The following is a 21,365-nucleotide window of genomic DNA, read 5'->3' on the forward strand; positions in this document are numbered from 1 at the left end:
GAAGCTCTTGTTTGATTTATGTATCGCACAGTAAACAGCTTCACAGACAGACGTTAAGAACTTCTGGGAACTGACGCTTACCTCTCTCAGGTTAGACCTAGTAAGCAAACGGTGTACAAAAGGAACAGCACACATGATTCAAAACCTGACACTAGACAGCAAAGACTCAATACTAGGAACTCAGTGACAGGGTTGTTAGTTTCCACCCTTAAAAGCAGGTGACTGCATTAAGATGATGTCTGCTCATCTGTCGCAGTCTATTATCAGAACTGCATCTGTGGTGCAAGCAGCGGAAGCAGCCACCTGGGCTGAGAACGTGCGCATGTGTTTTTACATGTGTATGCCTGCACCGCGGCAGAGATGGAAATAAGGCGGTGAGGTTACTTGAGGACAGGGTTGAAGTGCACAAAATCCCCATTGGGAAGATACACACAGAGCAAGTGGAAAGCGTAAAAAGGGATATTAGTCAAACATGCAGGCTAAGAATGAAAGTACTGACACCGTACCAAGATATTCTACCACAAGGTTTTGTAAGCGTCGGTTCGTGACCACATGAACAGGTCAGGTGATACGCACACAGAGTTAAGAGATTTAACACTGAACATGTTGCATGTTTTCTAAAATACACACATTTTTTTTTGTTCTTAACGGTGTATTTGCAGACAAACTAGAAACGTTTTAAAACATAGGAGTCTGCTGTATAAGGACTAACACATGGCGACTGGTTTATTCTACATGTTTGAACTTCCGTTATATTGTAACTGACGCTCAAATTAAGACATGACTTCATTTAAACTGATGAAATCTTGCAGCCGATTTAGCTACAATAGTTTTATGCAAACCATCCCCCCGCCCAAGAAACTAATATTTGATAAAGAAAACTAAAGTTTCATACCTATATATACACAAACACAATATACAGGAAAATAAAATTAAAATAAATATTTTTTATTTATTTTTTTAAGTCCCTCCTGGATATACAGTCATCCAAATTACTGCTACTCTATTAATATAATCCAACACTGCAACAGAAACGTATTCCCGGCCACTAAAATGATTAGGCTTAGAAACTGACACATGTGCCCACCTCTTCAATCCCCCCACTCACTACTTTTAAACCTAAAAAGCAGCATGGACTCATGAGAAACTGTGCATTCAGGCCATAGGTGAAAAAATTATTAAGAAATTGCATTATCACACTAAAAAAAAAAAAAAAAAAAAAAAAAAAAAAAACAACAAAAAAAGAAAAGCCTACTAAGAGACACAGAAAGACACCTCTTATTTTGGAAATGACCCACAGTGGCAAGCGAGCTTTACAAATAGACAGACGTTTACCACTGCTGACAACGTCCAACCTATAAGTAGTTCATGTGAATTCCCCTTCTCGATCTACCATCATCTGACAGTGTCACTCTCTTTTTATATTTTAAACAGTTTTAAAAAGATAGTAACTAAACCATTTCAATCTGACTCAAGTCACACCTGAAGTTTGACATTTTTCAGTACAATGCCACAAGAAGCACCATAACACCTTATTCTGATGATAGGAAGGTAAATAGCTTAATCGTGTTAGAGCTTAACATCTTCCTACAAGAAATGTGGCTAAAAACATCACAGAGGGTGAAGTCATAACAGAAATCAGGAACTGTACAGGAAGCTTGTTCAGACTTTGCCGAAACCGTTTTAGACGTCAGTTTGACTTTATGGTCATTTTGGCTGTTAGGCAGCATTCACACAGATTCAGCCTTCAGTGCTCCTGCTTCTCACGAGTGCTGATCTGTTGTTTTGCTCATGTTTGAAGTTTAGACAAGTTTGACTTTGTAATGCCAGCAAAGGCGTCAGCCAATCAAGTCGCATTTATTCAAATCCTCCAGACTGCGTCATAAAAATATCCTTAGAGTGCGAGGTGGGTGTGGTGCGGTATCAAAATTTAGGAAAAGTCAGACTGAAGCTTGGCTGCCATGCCTTGTGATCATTGGTTATTGTTGCTATGATGACTGTGCCAGCAAAGCATCTGTGTGAATCCTGCCTTAGTGCTGTTATATTTATACTGCATCGCACGTTATACACTAAATAGCAGAAAGACATTACTTTATATAATCAATTTTCTCGTTCAAATACTTTTATATGAACCTGACGAAATTTGAGATCTATAAAATAAAAAGACACAAAAAGCCAGAACCTATCACATGACTTGCATTACTCCCATAGTGCTGGATATTGATACACTACCCATATACCTAGCCAAAGGTGATACGGTGCCTTTTTAAGTGTACAAGTCTGACTCTTGCTCAGATCGGGCAGCCTGAAGCAGTGCTCCACTTAGACGCTGTACTTTCCATTCGCTCGCTCTTCGTTCAGCATTACCAAGCCATCACTCAAAAGCAAGGGGATTAAACATCTGTCAAAGCCTACCCATTTCACCCAGCAGCAAAAGACACATTTAGGCGTCGCACATCTCTCCAGTGATTTAACATCCTGTCTGACTCTGAATAGGGACAGATGAGGTCATTCAGCTCTGAAATAATGCGCTCCGTCTAAAATATCACAGTACACAGATAGAGTGCAGCTAGTTAACAAACAGATTTAGGCTAAAAAGTGGTACGTGTATGTATCACCATACCAAGAGGTGGTAGCCTCAGCTAAAACCAGTGGTTGGTTCTTGTGAGTATGTCTCCCACCATAATATGTTGTTGTCTCTAGATCTCCTCCTTTATTCACCATTACAACCACTCACAGGCTTCTCATCTGTCTCCATTTGATTCCCTGCAGAGCTTCATCTTTCCTATGAACTACACTCTCCCTTCCCCCACCTTATAATTTCTTTTAACTATCCCACAATCAACCATTTTATCAAAAGCAACCTTATCACCTTCCACCCTCCCCATTATCTGGTTAATTAACGAAAAAAAAAGAAAAAAAAAAAAGGAGGTATCGCTTATTCCTTTATCTCTTTTGATCATCCTGTTTTTTCCTCCTCTCTCCAAATCAGCCACTCTTTTTCACTAGATCTTCTTCTTCCATCATCCTTATGCTCACACTCTCAATTCATTCTTCCATTGGTCTTGGCAGGGGTGTCCTTCACCCCAGGTTTGTATTCAGAGTGATTACACGCTTGGTTAATTCATGGACTCCATACTGTTGATGACGCACACTGGACACGTTCCTGCTGGCCTCCAATGCATTTAGATCACAAACGCTCAACTTAACTGCATATTTGCACTCTATCCAAAGAGCTCCTTTAACATGCAGGTAAACACATACTCTCAACATGACCAAATGCCATCACTGGATATTAGGCATGACCTTCTATCACAAAGCCAATCTGCTTTGTTGTTGTTTTTTAATACACAAAAATGTATTAAATAGAACCAACTACAACTTTTCTCAGCTGGAGAACACGGACTACACCAAATACATTCAGTAACATCCACAGACAGGCAGAGGTCTTTTCTTTTATACGTAGGCCTTTACTTTCCTCATTTCTTCTAAAACCAAGCTACATCAGATCGCTGTGCAAAATAGTTCAGGTCTGAAAGCACCGTCTGGGCAAAAAATGATTATTTCATGGCTTTGGGGGGGAAAAGGGAAGAGAAATTAAGGACCTATAAAAAAAAGAATTATAACAGAGAGCTGATGTTATTTAAGACAAGTTACTGCAAGAACCAGTTAGTGAAACCAGGAAAACCAGTGTCATAGGGAGGGGAAAAACACAAGTTAAACAATGACTACAAGAAACCCGTGTCTACCAAAGCAGTCAAATGCTCTTTATGCAAAGCAGACCATGCATGGAAAACCTGCATAAAATATCAAACAGGCCACTCAGGAGCAAATGTGTTATTTACCAATACTGCCTGATGTCTAACAAGCAACCCGGTTTTCTTTGTTGTTTTTTTAAGTTACTGGAAAGCGTGCCTGGGCACAATTGATAAAGCCTGAGATTATGACTTATGAGCAGACTGTCTTGGACAACAAGTTAACTGTCTTTACAGAGCTAACAGTCAGCCTACATCGAGCTCAGGGAACAGACTTGCAGCATTGTTATCTACCAGAAAAAACTGAGCAGACATGTAGAAACTCCCCTAAGAACGGGCCTCCACCCTTCCTCATCCCTGATGTGCTTTTAAAGTGCTGCAGCAAGCCAACAATGATAAACTGTAAGCAAAAGCAATAACCTGATCAATGTTTAAGTCCGAGCCATTTGTGTATATGATGACACCTCGAGTTTTTATTTCACATTTCAGGTTTGGATTTCAACTTGCAAACGCACCTTGGAGTGCAACGTCTCTGACGCCCTACTTTGATTGGAGACAAACGAGACCAGACAATCCAGTGTCTTAAGAGTTTGCATAGCAAATCCGAAGTCTACAACAATGCTCTGGGCTGTCAGGGTTTGGAAAGTTACTCCGTCGCTTCCACTGATTTCAAATGTTAAGCCCGAGCACACCGATCGTGGCTTTGAACTTTGGTTGTATAGCAGGTATCGTCACCGAGGCTGATAAATGCAGTCCCTATCACGAGCTTTCACTCAAAACTCATGACTTGTGCAGCCTCGAGCTAAAAATAACGCAGCTTACACAGCATCACCAACCTCTGTCAGGTGTCAACCGCTACACCAAGGCAGAAAACTGCGCGCTTCACTTCGCTGACAAAAACATACACGCTGTGCTTCAAGATGTGCACGGTGCACACACATTCTCCATCGGTGAGCTTTCTCTCTGACACCAGAACCTCTGCTGTGCCTCAAAGGTTGCACATTAGATAAGTTAGCACGACTGCTAGCAGCGGTTCCCCTCCGTCAAAGCGACCAGCGCACCTTGCGCTGGGAAATAAGGGAAACCGCTCATAGCCGCGTTAGCAGCGCTGACAAGCCGCTAACCTAAAGTCCATCACCTCAGCGATGAGGTCACCGTCCAGTAAACTGCCATGTATAGCAATATTATCACGACCTACTCCGGGAGCTGCCATCCTTGGCTAGTAATCTGCGGCCCGAAGAGATGCCGAAAAATACCACCTGGCCCTGGGTAACGCTATCATGAGGCCGGTTAACCGTTGCCAGCTTTGCTAGCCTCGTCGGAGCGAAGCTAAGCTAAGCAACACGCCAACCGTTTACACACAGATTAAAGCGAGAATTTAACACTGTTGAACACGACAGTGCACCTGCATAACGCCGACTCCAGTGGTATCAGCTGCAGAGAAGTGAATTTGCAGGCAGCATCAGAAAGACTGCGCAGCTGACCTGTCATATAAGAGAGGATGCTATAGCTATGCAAGTTAGCTGTCTGTACTCACCCCATTAACCAATCCATGGTGCTGTTTGTGGCTAGCTTAGCTAATGTTAGCTGGCAGGGGATAAATCCACCAGGAGCTGGAGGCAACCCCCTAGTTTATCCAGCCACCACCCTCGCTACACTAGCTGACTGGCCCCCCGAGTCCTGTTGCTCTTTCCCCACGGGGCCCGCGTCTCTCCCAGTCGATGGATCCCGGCCGGTCAAACGCAAACGCCGCTTGAACTTCAAGCGATTGTTCTTGTTTTGATCCCCCAGTTAGCTCGGATCATGAAGCGGCAGGAACACAGTCGGATCAGTCTGTTAGCTGGTAGCGGGACTGAAGCATTGAGTGACTTTGAGCACGAAGGCGAGGAGAGCGGCAGTTCGAGTCTGTCTTGCGTCGCGGTGTGTTCAGTGTTCAGTAGCGCTGCGTTAGACTTGCCCACGGGGATGTCGCTGGTCAGACCGGTAACCTCTGTCATGAAGCCTTGTATGGCCACTGCGCTGCCAGCCTGAACCTTCACTGGAGCTGCTGCTTTCTGAACGAGGTCTAAATCGGAGTCCGGAAGTAAACACAGACCCGACCCACTCTGTCTCTTGTGCGTAAAATGCGTGTGAGCGCAGATGCAATGGGATATGTAGTTGAAGAATTAAAAATAATGGGGGTAAAACCGGTAGGTTTGGCGTGATCACGCTACGAAGACAAATCCAACACCAAACACGTTCACGCGCTAATAGAACGATTACCTATGGCAAGCCGTTAGAGCCATAATTACCGTCCAGTGGATGCGGAGCTTAGCGGGCTTGGGCGTTATAACACAAAGTCAAGACACTTGCCATCTTATTCTAGGTTAGTGACTCTCAGTTGGATGATTCATGTCAAGTCAGCGTGGGCCTTCTGCTCAACCATTTCCGATTTTGTTTTTTCATTTATTCAACTGTAATTCTGGATTGAGCAAAGATGACAAGCCAAACAATTAAAAACAACATTACAGAACAAAATTGTGGACTTTCCAGATGGTACTCTAATTATAAGTGAGAAAATAATTAAGTTAAATATATGCACCTCTTTAAAGGGAAAATTGCTATACTTACCTACAAAAAATATAATTAGATCAAAATTAAGTTCTCAGTTATTGTGAGACAACCATTTGTAAATACCTTCAAAAGTATTTGTTACACAAAATACATTTAAATAGCTCTATATAAATATAACTATGCATCAAATTTCACGACAACTATTATGTATATCCAAACTTTGGAACATAGAATTTTTGGTCAAGCAGGTTTAAGATGAAATGACCCAGCTTGGAAATGAAGATCCTTTGTCATGAAACTGGATTACCAAGCATGCAGCTGCCAGCAGGTCAACAAAAGTAGGTTGGGTATTATTACAACCAATAATGCTATTCGTTGGTGTTATCATACCTGAATGCTTAAACCTAGGTTTAGGTGCTTTTTTCTTTTACAAGAATCAGTCTTATCATTTATCTGTGGTCAGATATTTATCCAGCATTAGATAACTCAGAAAAGTCTATGGGGAAATATTTCTGTCCGTACTGTTTTATTGTTATAACACACATAAGAAGAGCTCTTCTTATAAATGCTGCTGGAGGCCATACATCTCAATAGGAATACATGCTAACCTTTCACTGTGAACCTGTCCAGCCAGGCAGCTACAGTAATGAGCAGTGTATCACTGGCTATGGTCTTAGCTATAAAGCTCTGTTAGCTCTCTGAAACAGATTGTCCTCCCACAGGAGAAACTGTGTTTTATGTCTATAGTGATATTTCAGTTGTTAGCACTCTAAAGACCCGAAGTCTAAAAAAAAAAAATCATAGATGAATAATAACTCCTGTTCTCTGTTTTTAAATTATTTGGAAAACTCATTTTATTTATTTTTATTCCAGTTTCAAAGAATTAAGATAAGATAAGATAAGATAAGATAAGATAAGATAACCTTTATTAGTCCCACACGTGGGAAATTTGTTTTGTCACAGCAGGAAGTGGACAGTGCAAAAGTTATGACGCAAAAATTAGAATACAATAAGAATAAATACAGTACACAGCTGTACAGAATAGAATAAAATAATATACTATATACAGTAGAATAAAATAGAATAAAAATATACAATAAGATAAAAATAGAATACGAATGCTATATACAACTGAGTAAAAATACAACGATGCCAGAAAAGATTATTGCACTTGGGTCAAATATATTTAATTAGAATAACAGTAATTGTTATTTACCGAGCAGTTTTGTTTTGCACAGTTGTAGTTTATTGCCATTTTAAACCTGCTTGTCTTATAACACGATATATATTTCATTATAGTTCACCATGCACCAGACTTTCCCCTTCACTAGCTTTTCCTTAGTCAGTTTGTTCTCATTCTTTCCCCACCATTTTCCTCTTAAAGAAAAGCATCGATCAGACAGATGCATTTTGGAGAGAAAAAAAATAGATCAATATGTACTTTGCTCTGTAAAAAGGACTGCAGCCCTACTGCTTCCTATCTCAGACATCATTAGAGCAAGACGTATAGCCATCATCAGCCCTTAACTCCCCCCTCCTCATCCTCCTCCTCCGTCTGTATCAGCCTCCCTTTGCTTCCTATTCCTTCCCTTCCTCTGTCATGCTCCACTATGCATCCTCGGGCGTCTATAAATAACAGTATCAAACAGGCGACAGAGAGGGCATTCAGAACAGGAGCCCTGTTAACAGCAGGCAGATCCACACGATTGGTTCGTTGACGCTCCAGCGTCCAGCTGGCCACCAATCGATTCAGTGTGGGGCGGGGTTTCTGAATTGATTGACAAAAAGCTGAAAACTCGTGTAATTCCATTGAAGGCCACGCGAGGGAGGTGTGGGATGCTTGTTGATGCTACAGTTTGGAATCAGCTGATCCAGGGTTTGGGATTGTTAGCAACACAAAGCACAAGCACGACACAGAGAGGAAGTCTCTTTTAAACATGCACCAGACTTGCCTTTTCAAAGCTTAATTTCTAGAGATACACAATACTTCTGTCACGCTGGACAATTCCTTATAAACGCTTCCAAAACTCTGGATTATCCTTTGAATTTTCCAAAATATTGTGTCATTGTTTGCAGAATAAGACACAAAATCCAGGTTGCCTTCAGTTAACTGGGGAGAAAGTACTGGGATCTCATGCTAATTATTATAAACTGAACAAATGATATCATGCGTGCACTTTTATAGGGAAATTCATAGGGAAATGCTTATGTAGTCAAAATATCTGTTCTAAATGTTTGGTGTATCTGGTTCACATCCAGCCTGTTTTAATTAATTAATTAAAGTTCACTGGGGCTCTCCTAAGTTCTTCCCAGGAGTGGCTCTCACACTCAGGGGCCTCTGGATGTCTGGGGCCTGGATCTCCTTCATGTTTGCTTCATGACCTGGGGGACGGGGCTATGGCTCCCCACACGCCCCCCAGCAGATCATTACATGGAGAAACCTTTTGAATACAAGCGCGCTTATCCACCCAGGTGTGCACACAGGTGTACACACACACAGGTGCTCACAGACACAAACTTCACCTTTCTTGGCTGCTACCTCAAAGCACATTGTGCGCTGTCGGTCTTGCGTGCTGCCCAACAACATTCAATATTTAGTATTTACTGTTATTTACACTTAGCTAGATTATTGCGATGGTGTTGTGTTTATTATGTTGCTCTCTTTCTTGCTTGTTTTCTCTTCTTTTTTTCTCAGCAGGTGATCCAGCTGATTTTTTTCTTCCCCTCCCCTCTTTTTATTCCTCCGCTTTCTTTCTTTCTTTCTTTCTTTCTTTCTTTCTTTCTTTCTTTCAGCCTCCTTCCCCAGTCGTGTCTGTCCCATCTGTAACTTACTGAAAATAAAATAAATAAATAATAATAACAAAGGTCAACCAATTGGACCAATATGGCAAGGCTGTGATGATCCACTTGGTAAAGTAAATCTGTTGGGCATCTTTCTTTGCCTTCAGATAATAATTCTGATGGCTAAAGAACAAAACGGGACAGGCACCAAAAAAAAAAAGATTAATACTTAATCTGTGCAATGCAGCAGAAGAGACATTCGATTTTTTTTAAAGTCACATTTTAAGCTATATTTTTGCCAAAAACAGTTTTTTGAACTGGGGAAACATTTGCAGATATTCTTTACAGTATGCCCCATCCTCTTCTTCTTCAGTTCATTAAAAAAAAACCCCCACACCCACACATATAAAGAGTGTTTTCTAGAGGGAACTGTAAAATACCTTAGCTTTTGGCCATCAGGCTTTGCTTATCGAGCAGCGCTTACCTGGAATATCAACAACTCTCAAATCATTTTCTAAATCCAAAACACTGGTTACTGAATAATCAAACATGTCATAATCTCAAGTTGTGTAAACTAGTGTTTTGGCTACTTGTGTACCCTTTTGTATTGGTGTGCATGTGACTTTGTGTCCCAGCCACGGGACTTGGGCACCTTGCACGCACCTTGAGTCGACCATAAACTCCTCTGTATGGCAAAGTGAGGCCATTCATCTGAGAGATAAAGCATGTTTCAAATGGGGTCATGCAACAGGACAACAATCCCAAGCACAGCAGCAAATTCACAACAGAATGACTGACAAAGAAAAGAATCAAGATGCTGCAATGCCCAGCTGATGTCCAGACCTAAGACTGACTGAAATGCTGTGGAACTTAAGAGAGCTACGCACAAACAAATGCCCACAAATGTCAGTGAACTGAAGCAACATTGTAAAGCAGAATGGGCCCAACTTCCTCCATAAAGATATGAGAGACTGATAAAGTCATAAAGAAAACAATTACTCTAAGTTATTACTGCTAAAGGTGATTCTATAAGCTGCTGTGTCATTGAGGAAACACAGTGAAAAACATGTCGTTTTCACATGACTCCATGAATGCGCTATTTATTAGTCATATACAAATGCCAGCCTGCCAGCAACATGCTCCTGAAAGTTAGCCTGTACTGCTAAATCTTGCACAGTTACATGATTTAACCAAGAGTTAATGTTAACTAATGTGCACCGTCTCCTTTAATGCAAAATGAACAGAAACATAAACCATGTTTAAAACACACTGCCATTGTAAAATTCACGACAATACTTCAGCATACCACTGTGAATGAACCTCAGTCTGCAGTGACCTCAGGTGTTCAGTGAACCATGTTTACCTCTTTCAAGGGTATGACCTGCAGCTTGACTTCAGAGACACAGCCAGAGATGTGCTCTGTGGGAAAATGAGCTGGGCTCTGGTCAGGTGCTCGTCTGAGTTAGCCAAGGTCATTTCCTGAAATGCATCCACTCGTCGATACAGAGTCAGCCAGGGGGTCGATATGTTCCCATTGCACAGCACCCCCGCCAGTACGGTGGATGAAAGAGATCTGCACCCGTACCTAGTGCGTCATCCCTAATCTTAGACATACAGTCAGCAAATGCAATAAAAACAGCAGCAATTCAACGTAATACAATCCAAGATCAATCCTACTTTAAACACAATCTTTGCTGAGTTTGTTATGGTCAGTTTTAAAATAAACCTGTGATCTTGTTTGTGGTTTATTATAACTTGCATATTAAATACAGGTAGTAGATTATATATTACACCTTGCAATGTATTACAAAACACCTAGTTACATACAAAAAGGAAGCACAGGTTTAACTATTAACTATTAGGGTGACCCAAGTACTTCTGATCATGAAAAAGATCTGTTGTGGTGGCTGCATTGTGCTGTTGCCTTCCTTTCAAGTTGTACACCTGCTGTAGCTCCATACATTTGTATCCCGATCGCTGCATGTTGTAATGATCACACAGTCCTGACTCTTCAAAACATGGCCATTTTTACTGGCAGACTTAAACAACCAGGCTTGGACTTGGGCCTCTTTCTTTTTCAAAAACTTTAAAGCCTTTTTTGGATCAAAAATAAGATTATTGTGAAAGCTCGCACACACAAGCACACATACCTATAGATCAGCTCAGCGCTGCAGGGTGAGTGAAGCTGCGCCATGACTGATATGATTTATTCATAGCTGGCAGCAGTAACTCAAAAAGCCATTAGGAGGCATTAAAACGGAGACACCTCACATTACTCTTGCATGAATAATAAATGCTTAATAGATGCAATGAGGTGTATGCAGATCAGTGTTTTAGCTTCATTAGAACACTATTTTGCCTACTAAGGAACTAAAAGTATGTTTTGATCAGAGGTGCTTGATTGCAAAAAGACAGTTGATTCATTCTTGAATCTTAAAGAAACTCAAATGAAACCTGCAAGTTAAACTCAGTTTGTTTTGGAATCTTTTTAAATCAGACTTATGTAACCTCAGGATAATTTGTTTGCGAACCTTTAATAGTAGAACTGCAGAAATATTTATGTTGAAATAGGTAAACATCCCCTTAGTTGGATACAGTGTGCATGCAAGTGTGTGTGTGGTTGTGTTAGACATGTTTACTGTTAGCAGGCTGATCTCATATCACCGATGGATTAATTTTCAGTTTCTCAATAATGATCACATAACATAAGGTGATGATAATGGCTGTTTGCATGACTGGGTTTCAAAACGTCGGCACCGCCAAGTCTGTCTGCCTGTGTGTCTTTTCAGTCAGTATATGATGTGTGTGTGTGTGTGTGTTTGCTGTAGTGCTTGTGTCATTGCTGGCTCCACACTGACGGCTGATGTCTTAGTGCGTGAGTCAGTCTTAGCCACATTACTCATGTCTGCAGACCTACCTGGCTCCAGTGTGCCGATGCTTTAAAGATGGACAGAGGTGGAGGGGGTGGAGAAGCAGAAGGTGGATGTGACTCTCTCAGACTAAATTCATGCTGTTGTGATTCTAAAAGAGGACAGCAGTTAAATCAGGAGACTGTTTGACCCAAGACTCTGAAACCAATTTGGGATTTTCAAAAAGAAAAAGCTGCACTTGCTGCACAGTTTTGCCTCCGGTACGTTAAACCCAGAGCGACTCGTCTTCGGAGCAGTCAAATCATGCTGTTTTAATGCAGTAAATTTTCCGTGACCACAGTGATGCAGCCCCCCTTCCCCCTTTCTGTTTCTAGCAAATCAGACATGAAGTCATTTTCAGCCAGAAGCAAGTCAACAGAAATAACTTGCATGTGGCTCTGAGGTCATGGGCAGAGAGAGGAGAAATGATAACAGAGCAGCAGCCACAAATACTAAGTGTCAGCAGCAAGCAGTCCACAGAGTGAGAGATTCCGTCTTTGTCTTGGCAACATACAAGTCATGGTGTCTCTGTGATTGTTAAAGCTGTCCTCCCCAAGCAACGGGTCTAATTACGTGCATCAGTGTTTACAGTCAAAATTTTGGGATTTTTGCTCTAAATTCCAAAGCTGTAATCAACAGAAAAGACTCACTACATGTGAAGTATTGTCATCACTGTGTTGTTTACTCTTAACCTAGCTCTAAAAAGTAGGTACATTTTTTTCTCTCAATAAAATAATGTAGTCAGAATGTAAATATTATTTACAAAACCAATAAAATTGTTCAGCCGCAATACCAAAAAAATGTGTTTTCTACCCAACCAAGAAAAGTCACTAAGTTCAAATTGAAAGTATTTGAAAGCAGCTCCCTTTTATCCACACGGCTGACCATAAAAGAGGTCCCATTCATTGTTGTGTGAAAAGACAAAGGCCTGCATTTTAAATCTGATGTAAAAGTCAGCAAAGTGTATACATGTTGAAGCTCAGATTTACCGATTCAGTCAGGATTGCATGAATAACGACAAAAAGGCTTAGGTTCGGTTAAAAACAGTAACTAAAGACTGTTTTAACACAAGCTAAACACAATACCTGCAGGCCACTGTGGGTACAGTATAGTAGAGTTAGTAAAGGCTCAGTTAGGATACTGAACCGGTCTTGCATACTGTGGTCTGTGCTCTGTGAAACTATTTTTGTTTATTTTTGGCTCTCACAGGGATGATGCAGTGTCTGAACTAAGTGGAACCACATCCACCTGAAGCACTGTCTTCTTCTGTGGTGGTCCAGGATGTTGTTTTTGGAGGTGCGGATGCTGAGATATGGGATACACGCTGTGTGCTGCTGACTAGCCTGTGTGTGTATCTGTTTGTGTGTGTGTGTGTGTTGACATGCTGATGGGGTTTGGAGCAGGGCAGAGTGCTGATGGGGCTGATGTGGTGAAAGAGAGAGAGAGTTGCAGTTTGTTCTACTGAAAGACAGAGACAGATGTCAGCAGCACCAGCTGCTTCAGTCAGCACATTGAGCATACATACACATGCTCATTTACGGTGATGAAGAGTTGCTTTGCTCACACACGTGGTATGTATGGAGAGGAAATGAAGTTAGACTTTCCCTCTCTCATTCTCGTTTCATTTCAGAAAGCAGAAACTGTGGGAAACCTGAGGCCCAACGGGCTGATGTAGATTCAATCTGCTGCTGGCTTCACTAGTGGAACAAAAATATTGATCGCCTCTCACCTTCCTGTCAGGGGACAAAAGTGGAGCTGCTGAGGTTGACTAGCAGCCAGCAGTAGGTGGCAGCAGTCAGTTACACAACACCTGAATGAGTAATCAAGGCCGAGTGTCTGCTTTCTGCTGCTGCTGTGTGCGCATATATGCAAGCCCCTCATCACTCAACCACACTCCAGCTCCACTGTAGAAGCAAATTATATTGAACCTGTCTCTGTAGCCTATGAAAATCACCCAGGTGGATGCATGATTGTTACCATGACCCATTTCTGTAAGCACTTTTACTCTTATTCATATCAAAAGCTCCAGACAGCGCAGTGTGTCCTCACAGCCTTTCTTTTTCCAGTGATTTGCCTGTCTAGACACCCCCTCTTGTCTTGCTGTAACGCTGCAGGCTGTAATACACAGGTGGCCATGACAACACTAACTGCATTAGGCTGGATTACCTGAGGCCTGCTGAGCCTCTGAGCCAACCAGGGATTCCTCCTCACCACAGGCCTCACACACAGACGCACACAGCCTGTTGCTCAAGAAACTAATGATCTCCCTGTGTTCATTTATTTAGCTCATTTCACTGTGGTGAGTTGTAACTCATGTAGAAATGAAGGCCCGCTCATGACTGCCCTCAAGACTGCATGAGGGGAACAGCAGAAAGGGACGCTGGACACATATGTTTGTACCAAGGCTGCTGCTGGCCTGGCATAGACCAGAGGGGAACTACCACAGTCTGCCTGGCCTCCCAGTCCAAAGAGCTCCCCTTTTCGCCTGCTTGCGTGAGAGATGGATAGGGATGAGAGAGAGGTTAGGGAGAGGGAGTCAGACAGAGAGAAATAGTAGGACGAGCAGGCTGCCAGACTACAGGGTTATATAAGGACAAGAGTTTTCCATGGGAAAAAAAGGGGGGCAAGAAATGCTGTTTGGAGTCAGCCATCCTAAGTGACGCGTGGAAAAGTGCGGAATGCTTTGCTGACGTAACTTTCGAGCAGGGAAAGAGCCTAATGAGTATGTGGCGGAGATTAAAGTGTGCAAAAGAAAAAGCACATAAAAAAGAAGGAGAGGAAGAGAAAGCGGGCATGTTCTGTGAAAATATGTGCGTGCATGAGTCCACTTTGGATGCGAACGAGTGGAAAAACGAGTGGAGTCTTCTCTCACCCCCATTCTCTGCGACCTGCTGGAGCAGGGGGGCTAGGACTCGGAGGAGGAGTTGGCCGTCCGACTGCGGTCTGGAGTGTGGAGCCTTCCTGCTGCTGCGGAGTCGGGGCGGTCTGCCTCCCCCCCACCGCAGGGAAAAGGGAAACACCACCTGGGTCTGGGTGCAGTTCCCCCCTCCAGGGGCGGGGGCACCTAGACCCGGTTTGTAGAGTACGCTTGGGGAGTGTGATCGTGTGTACAACGTCTCTTTATGTCTGTCTCCACGTTGGTTGAGTGTGGAGTAAGTGCATATGAGAGCATGAGGGTGGGAATGGATGTTTGTATCTGTGTGTGCCTGTATGTCTGTGTCTATATGTCAGGTTGGGTGTCAGGCGCCACCTCTCTGGGGACATCTCAGGCCCTCCAAGGTTTGGAGGGCCTGAGAATTATTCTCAGAATTCTGAGATTAAAGTCAGAATTCTGAGAAAAAAGTCAGAATTCTGAGAATAAAGTCAGAATTCTGAGAAAAAAGTCAGAATTCTGAGAATAAAGTCAGAATTCTGACTTTATTCTCAGAATTCTGAGATTAAAGTCAGAATTCTTTTTTTTTTTTCCTGTGGCCCTAATCCTCTTCCGTACAAGTCTGTCCCGTATTCAGTAAGTGAAAATAAAATAAACAATAAAAGGTGAATCAAATGGACCATTACGGCAAGGCTGGGATGGTCAGTTTGGTAAAGTAAATCCGTTGGGCATCTTTCTTTGCCTTTAGACAACAATTCTGATGGCAAAAGAGCCAAACGGGACAGGCCAAAAAAAAAAAAAAAAAAAGGAAAAGCGGAAAAAAGAGTGGCGTAGATTGCTGACGTAATGCTTCCAAACTGTTTCCATATAGAAGGCCTGGACCAGGCGCCAGGCAGCCCCTCAGCATACGTCTGGTACCCATCAGCCACTGTGAGAGGGAGGACACACACGCTATCATTCACCCACACATGCATGCTAACACATATGCAGCACATGTTAATGCACATATTGTTCACAGATGTAATGTTTAACTGTCACTACTATTTGCTGTCTGCATAAAACATGTAAAAACGTATCTATGCACACATAGAGGGACAAGGAGCAGACATTAATAAAAGCACGCACAAAACAAAGTAGATCCTTCCATATGACCCACAAGAGGTCTGTGGACATGACTGATGATGATGTAGATTTGCATTAAAGAGTTCAAACTGTGCTCTCTATCCCATCATCATAAAACCAAAGATGGAAAAAGTTGTGGTGAGTTGCGAGAGACTTCAGGAATCCATTTCTACTGTATTACTTCACACTAATATCCTACTTTGAGTGGTTATTTAAACAAAAACAAAAAAAGCACCACTGTTTGTGCTTTACACATAAACTTCCTATCCTGAGATGCTAACCAGAGTGCTCTGATTGTTCTTTGCTATGTGGTTTGACTTTGGTCACAGAGAGTATAAACGGTCCTGGGTTGTCATGTACTGTTTAAACATGATAATCCTGCATATTATGAAAAACACAATTTGACTCACAACTATTTATATAATTGTGATGTAGACTAAAATCACTGGTGCTTACTGTGCAGTCATTATGTCTCTGTCATGACCAGGAGAGCTTCTGTGTCACCACACAAATCAACACAACTTACAAAACCGGTTGGGTTTGCCCTCATATAAATATATGTGTGTGTGTGTGTGTGTGTGTGTGTGTGTGTGTGTGTGTGTGTGTGTGTGTGTGTGTGTGTGTGTGTGTGTGTGTGTGTGTGTGTGTGTGTAAAAACATCTCATGCATGCATAGAGATATCGGTCTAACATCCAAAGAATGCGTACACTCATCAGACACTTTATTGGGTACACCTATTCAACTGTTTGTTACCTCTAATATCTATGCTTTAAACTTGGTATGGTTGGTGCCAGGCGGCTGGTATACTTTAGTGGTATTTAACTACACAACAATAAGCTTTACAGAGAATGGTCAGAAAAGGAGAAAATATCCAGTGAGGAACAGTTCTCTCTCTCTCTGTGTCAGTCTCTGTGGCAACATTCGGATAGGAGGGTCAGGATTTGGTGTAAATATGAAAACACGGACCCACCCAGCTTTGTATCAACTGTTCAGGCTAGTAGTGGTGTTTGCTTGACCCGTTGACTAGTTTGGGCTCCTTAGTACCAACTGAGCGTCATTTAAACATCACAGCCTACCTGAATATTGTTACTGGCCACTGGCCCCTTTATGACCACAGTGCAGACACCTGCTGACGGCTCCTTCCTGCGTAACACACCATGTCACAAAAGCTCAAATCATCTCAAACCTTCTTCTTGAACATGTCAATGAGTTCACTGTATTCAACAGTGAACTCCTGCACCTTTGGGATGTGGTGGAATGGGATTTGCATTATGGATGTAGAGCCAACAAATCTGCATCAGCTGTGATGACAGTATGGACCGAAATCTCTAAGTACTGTTTCCAGCACCTTGTTGAGTCTGTGCCACGAAGAACTAAGAATTTCTGAGGGCAAACTAGTGCTACAAAGGCATACCTAATAAAGTTTCATATGCACACTTTTATCCGACACCTAGACACACACACACACACACACACACACACACACACACACACACACACACACACACACACACACACACACACACACACGCTCACTTTCTATCCACATGCACATTATTTGCATTCTTTCCAGCTGCCTGTCTGGCCTTGACCCTCCCATATATTTGTTTTACTAAACAATCTGCAAAGTAAAGAAGCGCTCAGGGCTATTAAAATATAAATGAAAAATAAATAAATAAAGAAACAGCAGAGAAATTACCACGAAAAAAGGAATTGCTCTGAAAGCTATTTCAGGACATTGCACACTCGCAACAGGAAACCTGCAAAGAAGTGCAGACTACAGCAGAACAGAAAAGAGACTGTAGACAAGGCAGGTTACCCGAGATGCAGATCCGTATATAATACGAGCTGAGGGCACCTTGAAAAACAAACGCACACACATATACGCATCTAGAGGGCGCATATTGTAAAGGGATTATCTGTTGTGATCCAAGTAATAAATATGCACACCAGCGTGGCAAGTAGGATGAAAGTGAGTAAATGGGATTTTACTGTGTATTTCATAGCCACGGTGGTCTTGTCAGGGGGAATTCCCATGATGGCAATAAAAGAGAGACACACTCAGAGAAGAAAAGCAGAGGGACTCAGCTGGAGATGGTGGTAATGTCATTACCTCTGCCTGTCTCTTATTGAACACGCTCATTAAGGCAGCATTGTGCTGAAGGCTAAGGGCCATCTGGTTTTGCATGTTGTTTGTGTGTTTGGACACGCTGAAAGGATTTGTTCCATCTTCTTCGCTCCTCCTCACCTCACTCATTTCCCCATTAGTTGTTTGGGCTAGACCAGATCAAATCCTGGGGCTTTAGGAGGGATGTCTTGTTTGCAGGAGAGATGTTGTTTGATTGCACAAGGTGGAATTCCACCATGACATCATGAAACCAAAACTGCTTTTGTAGTGAAACCCCCACCGATGGCGCTCGATGAATGCCCCCCATGGATTCGGATGTTTTTTGTAACATACGTGTACACTGTATTCTCTTGGGGCAAATGCCTCTCTTTGTCTTTTTCTTTCTCACACAAACACACCACTACCTCATCTCAGTGTCTCATCCCCTAGAGGTAAGCAATGTTCAAACACATCACATCATTGGTAAACACCGCACCCTTGCCAGTCAGCCTCCCTTACTCGTGTGCTCAAAGAAACAGAGGGATAAGGAAGAGGCTGAGGAGGAGACGAGCCGGAAAAGACCTGTGAACCTGTCGTGTGTGTGCTCTGAGTAAAAAAGAGGAAGCAAAGCCGTAACCAGACAGTGAGTCAATCAGGAAAACGGGGAAGAACAGGGTGATGTTTTTTAGAGGCATAACATGCCCCTTTCCTGTTCTCAGACACACATGTACACTCACCAAGCACTTTATATAGCACTTGTGCAATCCAACACAACAGCTGTTTCAAGGCTTCCACATTTACAGCAGTGACAAAATATTAGGGAATCTTTTTTTACAGCTCAGATTGCAGTTGTGCCACCACTTTTGTGTTTATTGTCAACTGAAGCTGAAAACAAGTTTCGTAAAAGTAGAATTTGTGGCGCAGCTGTTTTGTTTGGTTGCATTAGATTGCACAAGTGTTTCTAGTTAAGGCTCAGGGAGTGCATATAAGGTGTGCTTTAGGTCGCCACGTGGTGAAAAAAAATCTCTGATGGAGGCACCTAAACGTTACCTTGGTGTGAATTCATCCGTTAACTACTGGTGAGAAAAACTAAAAAGACATTTATGCAATTAAACAATGTATATCTGTTAATTGTTTTGTACTTCAGTGTGAAATGTTTTACATTCATGCCTATTTCTTACTTGGACAACAAGACTGGCACTGCTCTCATGTCTTTTTAAACCCATAGCTAGCAACCTGCACCTTAGGAACTGGAAACAAAGAAACAGCGAGCTCTGTCCAGCTCTAATAAAATCCCTGTTTTTCCTTTATTTATCTATTACTCCTTATTCTTCAAATGAAACCATGGAATATGCTTAGCTGTGATTTTTTTAAGTGCTGAGGGTGGTTGAGGGTGTTGTCAGGCTATTTGGTTCCCTCTGTTTCCTGTCTGTAAGCTAAACTAAGCTAGCTGGATGTCCTTACAACAGATGACACTTAGCACACGTCCTCTCTTCTTGGCCAGAACAAAGCTTGTTGCTGGGCTGTGAGGGTGCATAAAGTATACTGTACAACCAGTGGCTAACAAATTTATTAGACCATCACCCAATGTTTGTGCTGCAGCTGCCCTAAATTAACAGCAGTGGGAATTACCAAATTCATGTTTTAAATGTTTCTGTAACTAATAATCCACCCATATGTGGATGCGCTTTAATCCAAGGGATATTTCTAAAAATATAATTACTGGCAGCACGGTACAGATATTTACTTTCAATCTAGAACATGACTTTTTTTTAAATGACAAGTGACATAATAAACTTGCTAAGAACTGTAAATATGACTATGTATTAAAAATCCAAAGTTATTTGGATTTGTCAACTTTTGTTTTACCTGGGACTGCTTTGATGTTTTGGTTGTTTTTTTGGATTGTTGTCCTACGTTTGAGCTTTACTATCTGTAAATCCATTACCCTTATTTGGACTCATTAAAAGAATGTGTTTTGTATATGAAAAGCTGTAAATAAAATAATATGTCCCCTCCGTGCAAAACTGCGATTAGTACAAGCTGCTAAATCTGCTGTCAGAGATCGGACATCCAAATACTTTAGGGACTTAAGACATCCTTCCTTCTAAGTTATCTTGTGCCACGTTGTGAGAGTCAACATTTATATAGCAACAGTACCAGATATTTACCCTAAAAAAAAGTTGAAAGACCTAGCTCAAATAATTTTCTAGATAATTAAAAAAACGATGCCAAAAAGCCATCTGACACCCCTACTTTCATTCACTGTAATATACTCTTCTTTTTTGAAAGTAGGAACCTGAAATGTTGCTTAATTCTTATTAAGACATGTTTCTTTTCTCTTGTTCTCTTCAAATTAGTCTTTGCATTTAATAATTCACAACCCTACCAGCATATGCAACCATGTGCCACCGGCACTGACGGAGAACAAGAGGAAGAAAAAATCAATGAAACCCTGTTGTGTGGTCAGAGACGAGTTTGTTAAACAGAAAATCAATACTGAGCCTCTGCATCTCTGGATGTCGTAATGTGTTGTTAATCTGTTGGTGGAATTCCCTCCCCAGCCCTGATCGCACACAATGTAAACACACAAAGAAGAAGAAGAAGAAGAAGAAGCAGAGAGGAGTTTGTATTTTGTCATTTCTGTATTTTTGTCTCATTTTCACAAAAACATGAACAGGGGAAGGAAAAGCCTTTCAGTAGAACCTGAGGTATTTTTGCATCAAGCAGCCTAAGGTATCAGGATTTTCTTTTAAAAACTCATCTAAATTCATCAGTGTTCTTAGATGCGTTGCTATTTACACAACAACATAGTAATAATAATAACAATAATAATAATAATTTTAGCAAATGGGACAGCCTGCATCATCCTTGTTACATGTCATAAATAATTCTAACAACAGTTTTTTAAAAAATATAAGGAGGGAGGTGAGGAAAAGAAAGGTTGCTTGAGCCCCGGGGGAAACATAGGAATCTATCTGAACTTACTGTAGTTGCAGCAGCATAAGGTCAAAAGTCAGAGATTGCCAAAGAGTAAAGCTAATCAAGGGTCAAAGGAAAAATAAACACATTTACATCATAAATAAATAACCATCTCGCACCAGGAGAGCATTCATGTCTTTCACCTCAGGATACGAAGATCCTCACTTTTTTCCTTTCCATTTTGTTACTGGTGTTTTTAATCAAAGCTTTGGAAAATAAGAAATAAGAAAACAAAAAACAGACAGAAAGAAAGAAAAGCTAAGGAGCTTTATGGACATGCATTG

At 41.7% G+C, this 21,365-nt stretch overlaps 1 protein-coding gene across 1 annotated transcript in view; it reads right to left on the reverse strand.

The window, feature by feature from the left end:
- The window catches only part of mob2a (MOB kinase activator 2a), a 53,499-nt gene extending 47,520 nt beyond the window's left edge, over nucleotides 1-5,979 (reverse strand). Inside the window, exon 1 of the mRNA XM_085411748.1 lies at nucleotides 5,293-5,979. Within this exon, the coding sequence (XP_085267874.1) occupies nucleotides 5,293-5,309 (17 nt within the window). The 5' untranslated portion in view covers nucleotides 5,310-5,979. The remainder of the gene's footprint in view (nucleotides 1-5,292) is intronic.
- Between the last annotated feature and the right edge of the window lie 15,386 nt (nucleotides 5,980-21,365).

This window comes from Rhamphochromis longiceps, linkage group LG7 (assembly GCF_057381845.1).
Source record: "Rhamphochromis longiceps isolate RC_006_pf linkage group LG7, R_longiceps_female_GT1.1, whole genome shotgun sequence".
Classification (NCBI taxonomy): Eukaryota; Metazoa; Chordata; class Actinopteri; order Cichliformes; family Cichlidae; genus Rhamphochromis; species Rhamphochromis longiceps.